General features: G+C 41.2%; 1 protein-coding gene across 9 annotated transcripts in view; it reads right to left on the bottom strand.

The window, feature by feature from the left end:
* LOC143829878 (tetraspanin-4) overlaps positions 1 to 15,791 on the bottom strand; it is a 724,382-nt gene that overhangs the window by 519,125 nt on the left and 189,466 nt on the right. The window contains exon 1 of one of the 9 annotated variants that reach the window (XM_077321427.1): positions 360 to 405. The exons of the other annotated variants lie outside the window; for them this stretch is intronic. Within the exon in view, the coding sequence (XP_077177542.1) occupies positions 360 to 390 (31 nt within the window). The 5' untranslated portion in view covers positions 391 to 405. Of the gene's footprint in view, positions 1 to 359; positions 406 to 15,791 lie in introns of those variants that run through there. 9 annotated transcript variants of the gene reach the window in all.

The raw sequence follows: 15,791 nt of genomic DNA, 5'->3' as shown, positions 1-15,791 counted from the left end.
TCGGTTTGTAATGCCAGCACTCTTTTTCCTGGGCTTTCATGGCTATACCCAGATTCCTTTATGAGACTGTTTTAGTTCCAGATCCCCTGTCACTTAGGTTGTAAAAGGGGGTGCCTATTAAAACAACTAAGTCCAAAATAAGAGGGAGACCCCCACTAACCAGCTGGAGAAGGGGACAGGGTCCTTATATATTTTGTAATACTGAACACATCTAGTGAACCATGACCATTACTATTATGATTTTGGTCAGTCTTACAGATCCATGCTTTTAAAATCCAATTAAGTAATTGCATTTATCACTTCCCAAGGATTTATTATTCAGTGTGTTTGGGGGGAATGCTGTGCATTTCAAATACAACCTTTCCATTTTGCTGGCCTTGCCATCGACATTTCTCATCGGCCTTTTCAATACTGTTCATTAGGTCCACGCTTGGCTCCATCCCTCATTTTTCTGGTAGGAAATACTCCAGAAGCCAACTCTGAAGGAATAATTTTCACATAAGCTTTCAAAGCAAAGGAGGAAATGGCTTTGTTACATTTTTAAAATAAAGTTAGCATGCATATAGAAGCAACAACAACAGAGGAGAATGCAAGCAGGAACAATTATCATGGCTATCCAACCAGAGTCTATTTAAACATTTCTTGAGAAATGGTGCACGTTGTTTTCTAATCTAACTCCATTTTGGGTAAGGCTAGCCTCTTAGGTATTTGTGTACATTCACAGTTCAAACAGGCACGAAAACACATTACTGGGAAGAAACCTGGGGAAGCATGAAATTCAGTTTTTCTACCGGACAAATGCTATCAATATTTTTTTCTTTGCTCAAAGGAGTGAATAGCAAGTCTGCCTCCAGCAGAAAGATTAACAAAATGTCACTCCAGTGTGTGTTCAGTTGTCACCAGCTTCACTTTGCAATGACAAAAGTTGCATTGATAGCAAGATGAGATAAGGATGTGAAAGGGGCAATTGCTTTACATTCAGAAAGTACAGCATTACAGTCACACTGAACTCTGAAGGAATACCTGCCTGGGAAACATGAAAACTAGGGGTGTGCATTCTTTTCTCAGTATTTTTTATTTGTTTGTTTGTTGGTTCCTGAAAATCTGGATCCCAATACTGGCAGAGTATTCGGATGTCAACTTCTTTGGAAATCCTCTTTTTTTTTCAGGTCCAACAGACCCAACCCGTAAAACACCAAGGGCGGGGGAAGCAGTGCCCAAACCACTAAAAACAGCTGAGAAGCCGCTCAATTGGGGCTCATCTGAGCAGTCCCTTTAGACCAGACTGCCCAGAAAAGCTGGTGAAGCAGCTAGTCCTACAGGGAGAACTGTCCCCACAGGTTTGGCTGTGGCTCTGCTGGACAACCCAGTTTAGACAGCCCAGAAACTCAATTAGATAATTACTAACAGCCTGACCCACCTAGTCAGTATTATACAATCTAGGGGGACATCAAGAATCCACATGTGCTTTTAGTTCATTCAGGTAATGCAATCATGGATTTTGTCACTTTTCCTGTGAGCTTAATTAAGGATCCACCGAGAGCAATCAAGTTATTGTTCTTATTTTGAGAAACTTTTGGGATTTTGCTCATGGTTGTGCCTCAGACTGGACAAAACCATCATATTCTTACAGTGTCTTTATTATAAACACATAATCACTTCAAATTCATTGGTTTAAGGGCTAAAGCACCCAGTCTTAGGCCAAAGATACAAAATTCCTGTTTAAGGTATCTGTATGTGTGTTCTTGGATCCAATATGCACGTCCCTACACACTTGGAAACTACACACTTCCAGAGATGCTGATAATTTCTTCCTCAAACTTCTCCACATCATGACAGTAGTGATACAGTCACTATTAAAGGGGTGGATGCAGATTGCCGCAGCAGGAGGCAGAGGGCCCATGAAGGACTCCGCATGGCTGGAGCTACTCATATCAGGGGAGGGGGGGTGTACTTAAGCCAGCTCTTTTTCATGACATTCTGCAAGATCGGAAGGCACCCAACCTTGCCAGCTGCCCTCCTGTGGTCAGGATTGGCTTGCTGCCTGCAGGGGCGGGCTCAAGGGCTGAGACAGTGGCCCTTTAAATTAGGAGCTACGACGATGTCTGGCCCCTTTCCTGTATTCCACCTGCCATGGCCCCGCACTGCACCTACTGTCTGTGCCACACGACCGACTAAGCAGTGGTTATGGGGCTGCCACCACCCGCCGGAGGAATGCCTGATCAAGGACAGCCAGCCCCGGGCCCGCCACCCGTTCCCCACGATGCATTCTGCACAGACGGTAAGGGAGGTCCTGGGAGCCTGCTTCACCTTCCTGGCCCTTCCTCCCTCTGCCTCCCCCCCCCCCTCCACTAACACCTACTGCATGGAGGCTTTTTGCCTAGACGTTCTTAATTAAAAAACACTTTCATTATTTCAGACTGGTTCATTTTCAGAATTGCAAAGGAAATAACTAGTGGAGATCCTGTTGTTACACCTCTTGCTAGCTAAACTCCCCAATTAAATATCTACTTTGGGTAACACACCAAGAAGCTGCTCCTGTGGGAACCATTTTCCCTGCAGGTTCAGTTGGGACTCATCTAAGCAGCCCAACGGAACTTGCCATGGTCATGCAGTTGGGGCTCTGCTGGGCAACCCGTTTTTGCCAGTAATTCCCAAATATATCTGGGATTGTTTTCTGGTTTTCCTAAAAAATCCCGGATACATCTGGGCAGCCGACATAGCCACAAAATACCGATGAAGTGAATTTTTGGTTCAAACACAGCTGAAGCCACTTCCCTAAGGCCAATGTAATGAAGAAGCTGCCATGTCAACACTAAACATTTTATATGGAAGTGACGCTACAGTCCTAACGCCTAACACACACTCACTTAGAAAGCTGTGCTATTGAATTCAGTAGGACTCATATCCTGGTTGAAGCACACAAAATTAGAATATGCAGGCCACAGAAATCAACGGAATTCTATGATGTCTTTAAATATGTGACACTTTAATTTCTGTAGTTTTTCACACTCCTATTTTGCTATTCCATGTCTTTACAGGAAAACATGGAAGAAGTCAGCTCTGAAGTAAAAAAATACTGAAAACTGCTTGAAACTTTTGCAAAATGGACTCAAATGAACAGTGTTCTCTAAATCACAATTACATTACATGTTATCTTGTTATCAATTTTTAAAGCACTGAGATTAAACAATCATTCAGCATCTAAAAAGGAAGGTGGTGCATCACAAGGGCAGCCAGATGCTCATGTATTTCAAAGATTTTTTTTTCAAGGGATCAGCCTATTACAGAAACCTTTACCCCCCAACCATCATTGCTGCTAAATTTCTAAAAACAAGTTTCATTTCTGTCCTCTAACCTTAGATTTGTGGGAACAGGCTGTGCTTTGCCAGTGGTGATTAAGAAAGTACTTGGCTCACCCCTTTTACATTTGCTTATTTCTCAAGGGTAAACCTTGGCACAAAATTTAGCTCTGTCCATTGCTCAATAGAAGCTGCCACCTGCAACAGCTCCAGTATGTTGAATTTTGACATTCTGTCTAATAAATAGTCTCCATGGGGCATCCCTGTATGCACACCAATGCCTCCATTATTAATATTTTATAAAAATATAATTCACATGCCACTGATGGACCTTCAAACTCCAAATGAACAGTAAGGTAATATGATACACACACTAACTAGCACACATGTGGAAGGGAAGGTGGGAATCGTGCCTTTAGCCCAAGGGACAAGGGACATGAAATTGTCTTGCTGCCAGCCACTTCCAAAAAGTCTTTAGTATGTTAAGGTTAGAGTCTGTCCAGGTCATAAAAGTGCCGGTGCTCTCGAGAGTCAATGGAGAGACTAGAGGAAGTAGAGAAAGGCTTCACGGAGAACAAAGATTTTGTATGCATAAAAGGTAAAGGTAAAGGTATCCCTTGTGCAGGTACCAGGTCATGTCTGACCCTTGTGGTGATGCCCTCTAGCGTTTTCACAGGAGACTCAATACAGGGTGGTTTGCCAGTGCCTTCCCCAGTCATTACCATTTACCCCCCAGCAAGCTGGGTACTCATTTTAATGACCTTGAAAGAATGGAAGGCTGGGTCAACCTTGAGCCAGCTGCTGGGATCGAACTCCCAGCCTCATGGGCAGAGCTTCAGACAGCATTTCTGCTGTTTGTGCCACAAGAGGCTCTTGTGCATATTACAGATTAAAGAGAAATCCCAATCATTGCTAGTTAGCTTGTCTTGCATGTGAAGGAAACCCCTTCTGAAGACTCATTTATTCTCCACATACCAATCCTGCTCTTTTGATTGCTAATTAACGGCTATGGCTCCCCAGTTATACCTTCCAAATGAAGGAGAGGATTTGGAGTTTAGATCAGCGCTACTAACCACTGAACCATGTCAACTGAGTTAGTATTAACACTGGGAGGATTGAAAGGTCTCTGTGTATTTTGCCCTGTATAATCTCCCCATGAAGGCACTCCAAGGAGAAATGCATGGAACAGGCTGTGAAAAGACCCACAGGAAATACTCAGCAGGGGCACATTCACTGTTCATTATACCTGCACAGAACAGCAGTCAAGGAACAGCGATGGCTGCCCTGCGTTTAAATCACCTACTTTGATATTAATCCCCAACATTCAGATTTATCCTGCTTGTCCTGTTAAACAATATTAAAAAAATTAAAATATAATATGGCAAAGCTTTTTTTCTTACAATACACACTTATCTATTTTCATTTACATTCCATTTTTTCTCAGTGGATGTTGTGGCGGGCAAGTATGATAGGATTGCTCAGTCAATTATTAAACTTATTACGAAATAAGATGCCATTCTTATGATAAAAATATTTGAATTTAAAAGCAAAGATTCCTTCTAAAGCAAAGCTATTCAGTCAGTCAGCAAGCAGATTACCAAATATGTGAAACTAACAGTGAAGACTCTGGGTAAAGCAACATAATGTAATGCAGCTCAGATTGAAGAATGGAAGGGGAAAAATATCATTAATAGAATTTACCTCACAAGTTTAGCTGATCCAATACACCACAACACTATTCCCTTTACAAAAGTGCCCCCGTGACCAGTTTTAAATATGTCCCATGAATTTTTCAAGAGGACAAAAGAATTAAGCCAAATTATTTACACCACAGAAATAAGTTGAGCTCAGTGGCATAGCACCTTTAAGACCAACGAAGTGTGCTTTCACACAAAAGCTTATACATTGCTATTAAACAGAAGCAGGATAAAGATCTATTTGTAAGCAAATAGAGGAATTGCAATCCCAGCATAAATGCACATGAAGCTGCCCAGTGGCGTACCTTGGGTATTTGACACTGGGGATGGATCTTCTTTTTTTAACACCCCCTCCTTAATCACTTCCCAGTATGAATTTCAAACACATGTAGGAATCTAATCACATGTTAATATATGTTAGATGTCCATGATGTTAATGGCTCTTACCATTCCAACTCAGTCCTAACATGGACATAATCAGAGTTCCCAACTTTAATTTGCTCCTCTCGTCCATGACAATATAGACCCAGTATATTTATTGGCACCTCTGTGTAGTTCAGTGAGGAATTGTTGTATTATTACATCCTGGGAAAACAGAAATGTTCATGGTGGTTCTTGGTTCATGCAGCCCCACAAACCTCGATTAATCTTGATTTCCTAGTTTATGCCCATCCCAACTCACAGCTGAGGAAACTGAACTGCAATAATGATGTCATGCTGTCTTATTTTAACTGCAGTTACCAAAGGATACCCAAGTAATTGCTGAAAACATGAATTTAGGAAGTCCCCAGGAATATCTGTTGGGAGGCTGAATGGATACATGATTCCTGGACTCACTACCTATGCAACAATATTCAATCTGACCCAGGCCACCAAACTCAGTAGCAATGTTCTATGCCTGAATATATATCTTTTTACAGAGCAACCATTGAGTAGACATTTTGTATTCATGAAACAGTTTCCATTGGCTCAGGACCTTCTTCCAGAGAAAGACTGGTCTATTACATAGATACAAACAAATCGAACTGTCATCGTCCACTGACACAGCCCTCTATAAATAATGTCACACTTTATTTTTAAAATTTATTAAAGTAAATAAATATATAAATCATGGCTACCATTCTGTCTGCTGCAGTGGACCATAAATTCCAGTGTCACCAGTTGATTTATTTGTCTTCAGCAACCTTGCCCTGACTTACATTCTCTCTGCAAGAACCCAGCAACAATAAATCTAACATTACTACAGGGAATTCACATGAATTAAATGCAGCACAGCCTTCCATGACTTCTGAGACCCCTTCTCTCAAAATCTTTTTAAAATTCAGGGATTAAGGCAGCAATGGGCAAACACAAAAGAAACTTTCACAGTTTTAGCAGACGTGACAATCTGCCAAACAACAAAACTGTCTCCCAGCACGTAATCCAAAGAGCACTGCTGTCTACACAAATGGGACTGCCACAAATGAGAGTTCGGCAGAAGACCTTACTGTGAGTTCCATCATTAAGAAGCTCAGTGTTTTGTCACTGCTTGGCACAGCAAGCATGGAAATATACAGCACACTGTGCTTGGGTGTTTTACTAGGGAAAAACCCTACACTTTCCAGCAAACATTATCGGTGCAAAGAAGAATAAGAAGAGTTGGTTCTTATATGCCGCTTTTCTCTACCCAAAGGAGTCTCAAAGCATCTTACATTTGCCTTCCCTTTCCTCTCCCCACAACAGACACCCAGTGAGGTGGGTGAGGCTGAGAGAGCCCTGATATTATTGCTCTGTCAGTGCTGTGGCAAGCCCAAGGTCACCCAGATGGCTGCATGTGGAGGAGGTGCAGGGAATCAAACCCGGCTCATCAGATTAGAAGTCTACACTTCTAACCATTACACCAAGCTGGCTCCCTACACCAAGGGGGCTCCAAGGGGGAAGAACTTTCAAAAGGAACTGACATACTTGAGCTCCAACCTCAAGCTCCGCTATAGTGACAAGGAGTTGAGCTCCTCTGCATGATTTAGCATATACTTATTAGGCTGTAACAATCTGAGCTCTGCAGTTTTCTGTCTTCGCATTCTGTATATTTATTCTCCATCTTTAAACAAGAAAATGTTCTTTTCTCTATTAAAACAACCTATTCTGTTTTATTTGTGAAATTAATATTTAAGTAATCACCAACATTTAAAACCCGCCATTTAAATTAAGAGTTTCAGCAGTGGGAGATGGTGTGGAAAAGAGATATAAAGTTTACAATAGCAACTAATATAAGGGAAATTATCACAAAATGCTTTATAGATGTTATTTGACTCTGGTATTATTGTTCAAAATCTACAAAAAAGGCTTAACAAAATGTTGGAAATGTAATTTGGTTGATGGTACTTTTTACCACCTTTGGTGGACATGCTCAGAGGGAAAAAATGGGTACAGATCCATCTATATATTTGGAAAATAACTAAGCTAGACTTGAAACTTAAACCAGAATTATATTTATTCAATATTTTGGATCCTGAAATAGCAAAAGGAAGAAGAATATTACTACTTTACATGATCTCAGCAGCACGAGTAATTTATGCTCAATACTGGAAAAATGAAAAAATACCAAGTGTAAATTAATGGTTAGATAAGGTTAAGAAGTGTGCAGAATTAGATAACTTAACAATATTAATAAGAGACCAAATGCTAGATAGCTTTATAATAAACTGGGAGCCACTTAAAAGTAATAAGGTAAATGGGGGTATTACTATTGGTTATGCTGAATAAATTAGTTAAGACTAGGGTGGAGTATTTATAAGAAAGAAGAGAGTAAAATGTATTCTAAAGTTAAGATTTAATAGATGTAAATACGTATTTCATTATTATATTATTTTATTTAAGGACATATATTATAATTATGAATAGACAATGAAAGGTGAAATTTTGATTTCGAATAACATTTTTTGTGCATGTGGTGCTAGAAAACTAAAGGACCTGATTTGTAGATGCTCAGAGGTCTTTTCTAAATGTTTTTTTGTCATTGTATGTTTTTGTTTATTGGGGGAGGTTATTGGGGGGGGGTGGTGTTAGTGTTTCATAGGTTTTGTGTCTTTTTTGTTGTTGTGTAAAATGTTCAATAATAATAAAATCTTTTTTTAAGAGAGAGATTCCGGTTGGTGACTGTGTCATCACCTGCACCAAAGCACAGGAGCAACAAAAGGTTTTCAGCCTGGCAGGAATAGCAAAGTGGCGCAAGTCTGTTTGATGACAATTGTCCTTTTGTATAAATATTTCCTATCACAAACAGAAATTTCCTATATTGTTCATCTCAGCCTCTTAGGCTTCAAAAATGCTGGGACCTATTTCACTCAGTGAAAATGTTAGTAAAATTGTTATTGTATTCACATCAGAGAAAACTGAAGTTTCAGGTCACATATTTCAGAAAATTCGTAGTACAATTGTCTAAACAGGAGATTTTTATCTCTCATCCTTAGATCTCTAGATGTTTACAACCCCATATTATAAATGTCTGAATACAAAGGGAACTTGTTGCCAAGTCAGTGGATTTGAGAGCACTGCCTTGGCATGTCTTATCAGAATAAGATTGCCAGGCCTCTGCTGGGGGTGGGTAATCTCTCAGTCAAAGCTCCCTGCTGTTACTCAGCTGGCCAATGGGGAAGGGAGGGATTGGCACCCAAACCAGGGGAGATGCTTTGGCATGCTGACATCACTTCTTATACACCCGGGAGTGACCTTAGCTTACTTCTGGAAGATGCCAGGGTTGCTCTGGCATTTGGGCAAAACAATTGCCCAGTTGCTCAAGTTTCCTCACTACCACTGGCATCATACTGATGTCATATCCAGTGCACAAAGGAAGTGACATTAATAGTCTGCCCATCATGGCCCCAACCATCTGGTAAGTCCCTTTACACGTCACTGGTTGCCAAGGGGACCTGGCAACCTTACATCACAGGCTGCACCTCCAAAACCCTGTGTTTCTGCACCCCCCCCCAATCCTTTAAAATTCTGATTTGCAGGATTGACAACTCCTCAGAAGAAGAAGAGGCCAGCATAGACAGATCAGGAGCAGAAGAAGCTGACAAACAGGAGGAGCAGGTGCAAGCATGCCAAGATGTACAGCTGATCGCTTGAACAGAGTCACCTCCATTTCACAGCTCTGATCCAGCAAATGAGAGCCAGCTGCCTGTTTCCAGCTCACCATGATCACCTGCACCATTAAACAGGCAAAGGCGCTAGCTCAGCAAAGAGCTACAGGCTAAAAGGAGAAGTGAAGAAGAAGAAGAAGAGTTGGTTCTTATATGCCGCTTTTCCCTACCCAAAGGAGGCTCAAAGCGGCTTACAGTCGCCTTCCCTTTCCTCTCCCCACAACAGACACCCTGTGGGGTGGGTGAGGCTGAGAGAGCCCTGATATCACTGCCCGGCCAGAACAGTTTTATCAGTGCCGTGATGAGCCCAAGGTCACCCAGCTGGTTGCATGTGGGGGAGCGCAGAATCGAACCCGGCATGCCAGATTAGAAGTCCGCACTCCTAACCACTACACCAAACTGGCTCACTTTATGGCTAGATGTCAGCTACCTGCTGAGAGGGATGATGAGTTGTTACAGGATTGAGCCTCCAGCAGCTGGCATTTAACTATAAAACCTCTCAAGCCCCATTGTGGAAGTGTAACCACAATGCAAGCTATAACCTGAAATGCTAGAAACTCCCTGCCTGAGAATCCTTGACTTATTGAACCAGACTACAGTCTTTGCATAACTTCTGGAAACCCTGAACTTTGTACTAGACATAACTTTGCATCTCATCACTTTCCTTGGCTTTGTTTGAAAGTAGGTTGCTGCAATCTGCGGATCTCCCCCCCCCCCCATTTCTACTCTAATTTCTAACTAACAAGACCCCTGGGTTATCTTACTGTGGGTCTTCAACCGGGTCCTTGGCTAGAACAGTGGGGCTGGGTATAGTTGGGTGTAGATTTTAATTTCTCTGCCATCTGTTGTTGTTTGGAGGTTTTATGGGGATTTTATATTGCAATTTTAATACTTGTTTGTGAACTGCCACAAGGCGACTAGTTGTGAGTGGCGGTATATAAATAGAAACATAAATTAAATAAATCAATCTGATAGCAGGACCTGGGCCCATACTGCGCACATTAGATAATGCACTTTCAATACACTTTTGAAGTAGATTTACTTGTTCTACACAGGAAAATCAAGCTGTAAAAGCACACTGAAAGTGCATTATCCAATGTGTGCAGAATGGGCCCTGGTCAGGCTATCACAACAACTAAGAAAGCATTTAACAAAATGTCTCCTTTAATTCACAGACAAATGTGAGCCATTTTAAAAGTTACAGGCTCTGTTCCAAGGTATTAGAATGGAATATCCAAATCAACAGAGTCACAGAATCTCAGAATCATAGTTAGATGGTATCTCCAGGGTCATCTAGCCCAATCCCCAGCAAAAAGCAGGCATTTCTCAACTACCTTTCCACCACAGTGACACCAATTTCATGCCCAGATGATGCCCCCCCCCCAAAAAAATTCCAGAATCCATGGCCAATCTGGCCTGGAGGAAATTTGCCTCCTGACCCCAAAGTGGCAAACAGCATTTCCCTGGGCATGCAAGAAAGGGCCACAAAAGCCAAACAGGGACATAATCCCTTCTGCCCAGCCACTTACAATCTGCCTAAATTCACAGAATCAGCATTTCTATGAAGTGGCTATCTAGCCTCTGCTTAAAAACTGCCATGTAAGGAGAACCATAGTTAAGCTAACCCTAACCCTAACATGAGAATTTACCCTAATATAAATCCCTAATGTTTTACATGTAAAGTAATGTTCAAAAAATTTATCGATCTCATGGCCATTCCTAATCATGTCACGGAGTCTTCCCCAGACCTAAGACTGTCACAAAACCTAAAAACTTCCCAACAAGAACCATAGTTAAGCTAACCCTTATCTTAGCCTGAGAATTTACCGTAATAAAAATTCCTGCGATGTGGACCACGCCATTTTTTTTTTATTACAGCCTTTGGATTCTTGAACATCCTGCTAGGAACAAGAGAGGGATTTCAGGGAGTCGACTGAAGATGGCGCTGTAACAGCTGGACTTCTGTCCGGCTCTTAAGCCATGCTGAGGGTCAGGAGCATCCGCACCTGGCTGACCTGAGCAGATACGCAAATCTGCTCACCGGTCGCCCCAGGAACCGGGAACGGCATCCTGAGGGTCCTACAGATCCGTGGGGAGGTAGGGAGACCGAGCTCTCCGGATCAACAGCGGCGTGTGCTCAAGGTCACGATGGCGCCCTTGTCGTAAATAACTTTCTAAGCTTGAAACGACCAGCTGACCCTACATTTTTCCCAGAGCATCTTTTATCAGACCGTCAGGAGCCGAAGTTTACAACAGTAAGGATTGAAAGCTTTCTGGCTTTTCCTTTTCTTTTCCCACAAGCTCTCCCCACCCCCCTCCTCAACCAATTTACAAGTGAATTCCCTCTTTCGTTGAGTGAGAGACTCCCAGCTAATTATACCCACTAACCAAACAAAGAGAGAGCTTTAAAGTTTTGTTGGAGAGAGTTCAGTGGGGGAAGCTGACTTGATATGGAGATCGACAAACTGATAATTTGGGATCACTCGTGCTCCCGCAAGACCTCACGAGACTTTCTGTTTATAGTTTGTGACTGCCTAGAACTATGGAAAAATTAACTAAGGCACAGCTTTTCCATTTGTTATGCGAAGGGAACTCAAAGATACTGAAAGCAGTCAATAAGGTGGAAAAGGAAATCCGTGGGATTAAGGGGGAGCTTTTGGACGGAGCCGACGGTCTGGAGAGAGCAGCTGATGACACAGCTCAGCCAACAATACATCAAACGAAAATTCAATGTTTGGAAGTTAATCAACAGGAGGGGGAGAGAGCTAGGGATGTAAAAATCCAAAGCACCTTGGAAGAACTTGGGAAAACAGATTTAAGGAAGGAAAGCACCGAAAACCTGGAAGTCTATTTAGAGCAGGAAGTGATTTGGATCAGCAAAATAAAAAGAGTCTATTCAAAAGCGACAGCACCCAGGAAGCTATCAGGAGATATCTCTGTGCGACCAGAGGAAGAGATCCAGATTGATAAAGTATACAGAGCCTACTTAAAGGCGACTGCAAGCAAGAATCAAGTAAGAGACTTCTCTGGCCCTGACAGAAGAACAATCAGAAATACTCTACTATGGAAAAAAACACAATTTCATTCTCTGCAACCACCTGAAGGATGAGTTGAACAGTGGAGTATTCTCCTGGTTTCCTGTGGGGAAGACAGCAGCAGTAACTTTTAGGACAGGACCAATATATGAAGGGAACTGAGTTTATATCATCTAAGACAATAATAGAATATATTCTTATAATAGATTATACTCTCATATGTATCAACAACTATTCTGCTAAGAAAGATGGTAATAACTTCTAGATCAGGATCAATATGTGATGGGAACTGAATATGTATGCCAATATGTATGCTAAAAGATGACAAACTATACTTCATAGGTATTAACAAGACGGCAGCAGTAACTCTTAGGTCAGGGCCAATTCATGAAGGGGTCTGACCTTATATCATTTAAGATAATAGAATATATTCTTATAACAGATCATATTCTCATATGTATTAACAATCACTTTGCTAAGAAAAATGGTAAAAACTTTTAGATTAGGAATAATATGTGATGGGAACTGAATATGTATGTTAAAAGAGGATGGCAAACCATATCAGCTGGTCGCTTTTTTCTTTATTTCTCTGTAAATGCTTCATATAATAATAAATAATAAAATTATTTTAAAAAAAAGAGAGGGATTTCAGTCACCATTCACACATTGCAAGGTATACCTGTAGCCCTGACCTGGATAGCCCAGGCTATCCTGATATGCCCTGGTTAGTATTTGGATGGAAGATCATCCACGTCCAGGGTTGCGATACAGATGTAAACAATGTCAAACCATCCGTGAATGACTCTTGCCTTGAAAACACTCTGGAAATGCCATAAATCAGATGCAACTTTGATGGCACTTTCCTCTTCCACCACCACCAAGCTATTAACCGGACAAAGTGATAATGATTAAGACATCAAAAACACTGCCTAGATCAGCCTCTATCTACAAATAAATGCATTGGGAGCAAAGAAACTCTTATAATCTAACTAGGAATCTCTTCAGAAATTGTCAAATAAAGTGTAATGAATGTGTTTGCTTATCAGATTTCTTTATTCCAGATTCAGGATTAAGACTTGGGAACAAATCCAGATTCTGTTCAAACTCTATTCCCATACATTGCTTATGGCTTGTAATATTTGCAGGTTTCAGGCTCTATCTAAGCACACTGCAGATGGAGAGGAGGTCTGCAGTGACAAGAGGAAGCAGAAAGTGAGAAGATTTAAACACTATGGGTAGAAAGAATTTCATAACAGGCAACACTGGGCAGCAGAGAAGGCAAACGTCATGCAAATGCACAGTGCTGTGTTACTGAGAGCAGAGACCCCTTCCCTTCAGGCCTCATTCACAAAACTCTCTTGCGAGTTCCAGCTGGACAAAGGAAGCTGGACAGTTAAAAATTTGGACGTTTACCCCATTTAAACTGGCTTCTGCAATTTCCTGTCAAGCTGGTATGAGGAGCAGCTGGCAGCAAAACACGGAAGGCCATGAAGTATATACGGCTTGGCTAGACAGAGAAGCAGAAATCAGATGCCAGAAAAGAAAATCGATTTCTGTCAATTGGATTTTTTTCATTATTAAAAACATCCACAAATCTAGAGAAGCAGATTGCCTTGCTGAAAAGTAAACAGAGGTTCCTTAAAACCTATTTTGAGATACAGCTCAGAGTAGAGAAGATAAATGAATAATCCATTAAAATTTACCATCTTCATTAGAGCGAATTTTTAAAATGCTGGTGTCATCTGTGTTTTTCAGCACCTTCTAAGCACAAGGAAGGACTAGGTTAAGCCATGCCCTATGACACTATGTTTTCTGCATACAGAACCGGTACACACAGAAAGGAACACTACAGGAACATTACAGCAATGCTTAAATTAGTATCAGCTTCATTTAAATAAATGGAGTTGATGGGACTGTCTATTCAAGTAATCGTTTACATATCCATTTCAGAAGATTTCTTTGTGGGGAGAGAAAATCTTTAACTTCAGAAGTAAAAAATCCATTGCTTTAGGAAGCCAAGTACAGCAAAAGCACTTGTGTGTAGTAAGAACCAGTGGGAAGAAAGAAAGCGACGCCACCAAATTAACAGCACTGAACACATTTAGCCACCAAGGGTCACTGTTGATTCACTCACCAGCACAGGCCAGGATTCTTCTCTTAGGAGGAGTACTGATAAAAAATAAGAAGAAATAGCCTGCCACTGATGGGGGGCAAAACATGCCCATAAAAAATGAAGTAATGGCTATATGTCCAACAGCAGGTGGTCACTAAGCCACCTGTAACTTCTTTGTGGAACAAATTAGATAAATGGATGATCACGCACACATGGGAGGACAAGTCTTTGACTAACTAAAATGATTATACTGGAAATTAAGGTGCCTCTGGACTACAGAGTAGAAAGCAGGGCAGACTCTCCATAAGAAAAGCAAAAGCACACATACATAGCTGTATCAATATGAAACATTTGCCTTTACAAACATAAAATTTAAGCAAATCTGAAACCACACAATTGGATCAGGTTAGTGTGTGTGTGTGTGTGTGTGTATTCCTATGGTACAGATCTCAAATGATTTCGATATGTTGTTCAATGGTGAGCCTAGGTACCCAACAAGTAACTGGGAAAGAACGAGGACCTGCATTGTAGCCCTGGATTTTATGACATGCCTGAGGCAAATCCAGCTGGAACCCCAGGTGCTGATGTTGCCAATGATGAAAGCAAGGGTCTATGCTTAATGAAGATGTGCCTAATAGCAACTTGGAATGTTAGAGGACTGATTCAAGGAAAATTGGAAATTGTCAAAAGAGAAATGGTCAGGTTTAATATTTACCTCCTTGCCATTAGCCAAGGCATTAGCCAAGGACAGATTATGGTTTCTTTCTTGGACAGATTATGGTTTCTTTCAATCAGAGGGTTTGACCATCTACTATTCAGGACACAAATCAATAAAAAGGAATGGTGTAGCTTCCATTGCAAGCAAAAAATTTTCTCAAGCAGTGGAAAGCTTTTCGACAATCATGGATCGAATCATGACAATCCAAATTTGTGCCAAGCCAATGAATATTAATACAGCTGTCCAAGTACACACACCAACAACTGATGCAACCGCAGCGGAAACTGAAGACTTCTATACAGCTATTCAAGACACTTTAAAACAAAAACCCAAGAAGGATGTCATTTACATAATGGGTAATTTTAATGAAAAAGTGGGCATACGAACAGAGGGAGACATTACTGGCAACTTCAGACTTGGAGAAAGGAATGATACAGGTGATTGTGTGGATCACAACCAATTGTGGGAAGCTCTGCAAGATTTGGGGGCGCCAGTGCATTTGATCAAACTGATGCAGTCACTCTATGCAAACCATGAAACCATTGTACGTACATCACTTGGTGACACTGACTGGTTCAAAATAGACAAAGGAATGTGCATTTCCCCCTCTCCTGTTTAACTTGTATGCTGAGATCATTATGAGAGAGACTGAATCAAATATTGGAATTAAGATTGGAGGAAGAAATATAAATAATCTCTGGTATGCTGATGACACCACCTTCCTATCAAGAACAGTTGATTATAAAGGTCAATGAAGTAAGTAAGAAACCTGGCCTTTTCTTAAGCGCTAAAAATACCAAAA

This window comes from Paroedura picta, chromosome 2 (assembly GCF_049243985.1).
Source record: "Paroedura picta isolate Pp20150507F chromosome 2, Ppicta_v3.0, whole genome shotgun sequence".
NCBI classification, from domain to species: domain Eukaryota; kingdom Metazoa; phylum Chordata; class Lepidosauria; order Squamata; family Gekkonidae; genus Paroedura; species Paroedura picta.
This window is presented reverse-complemented; position numbering and strand designations above follow the sequence as displayed.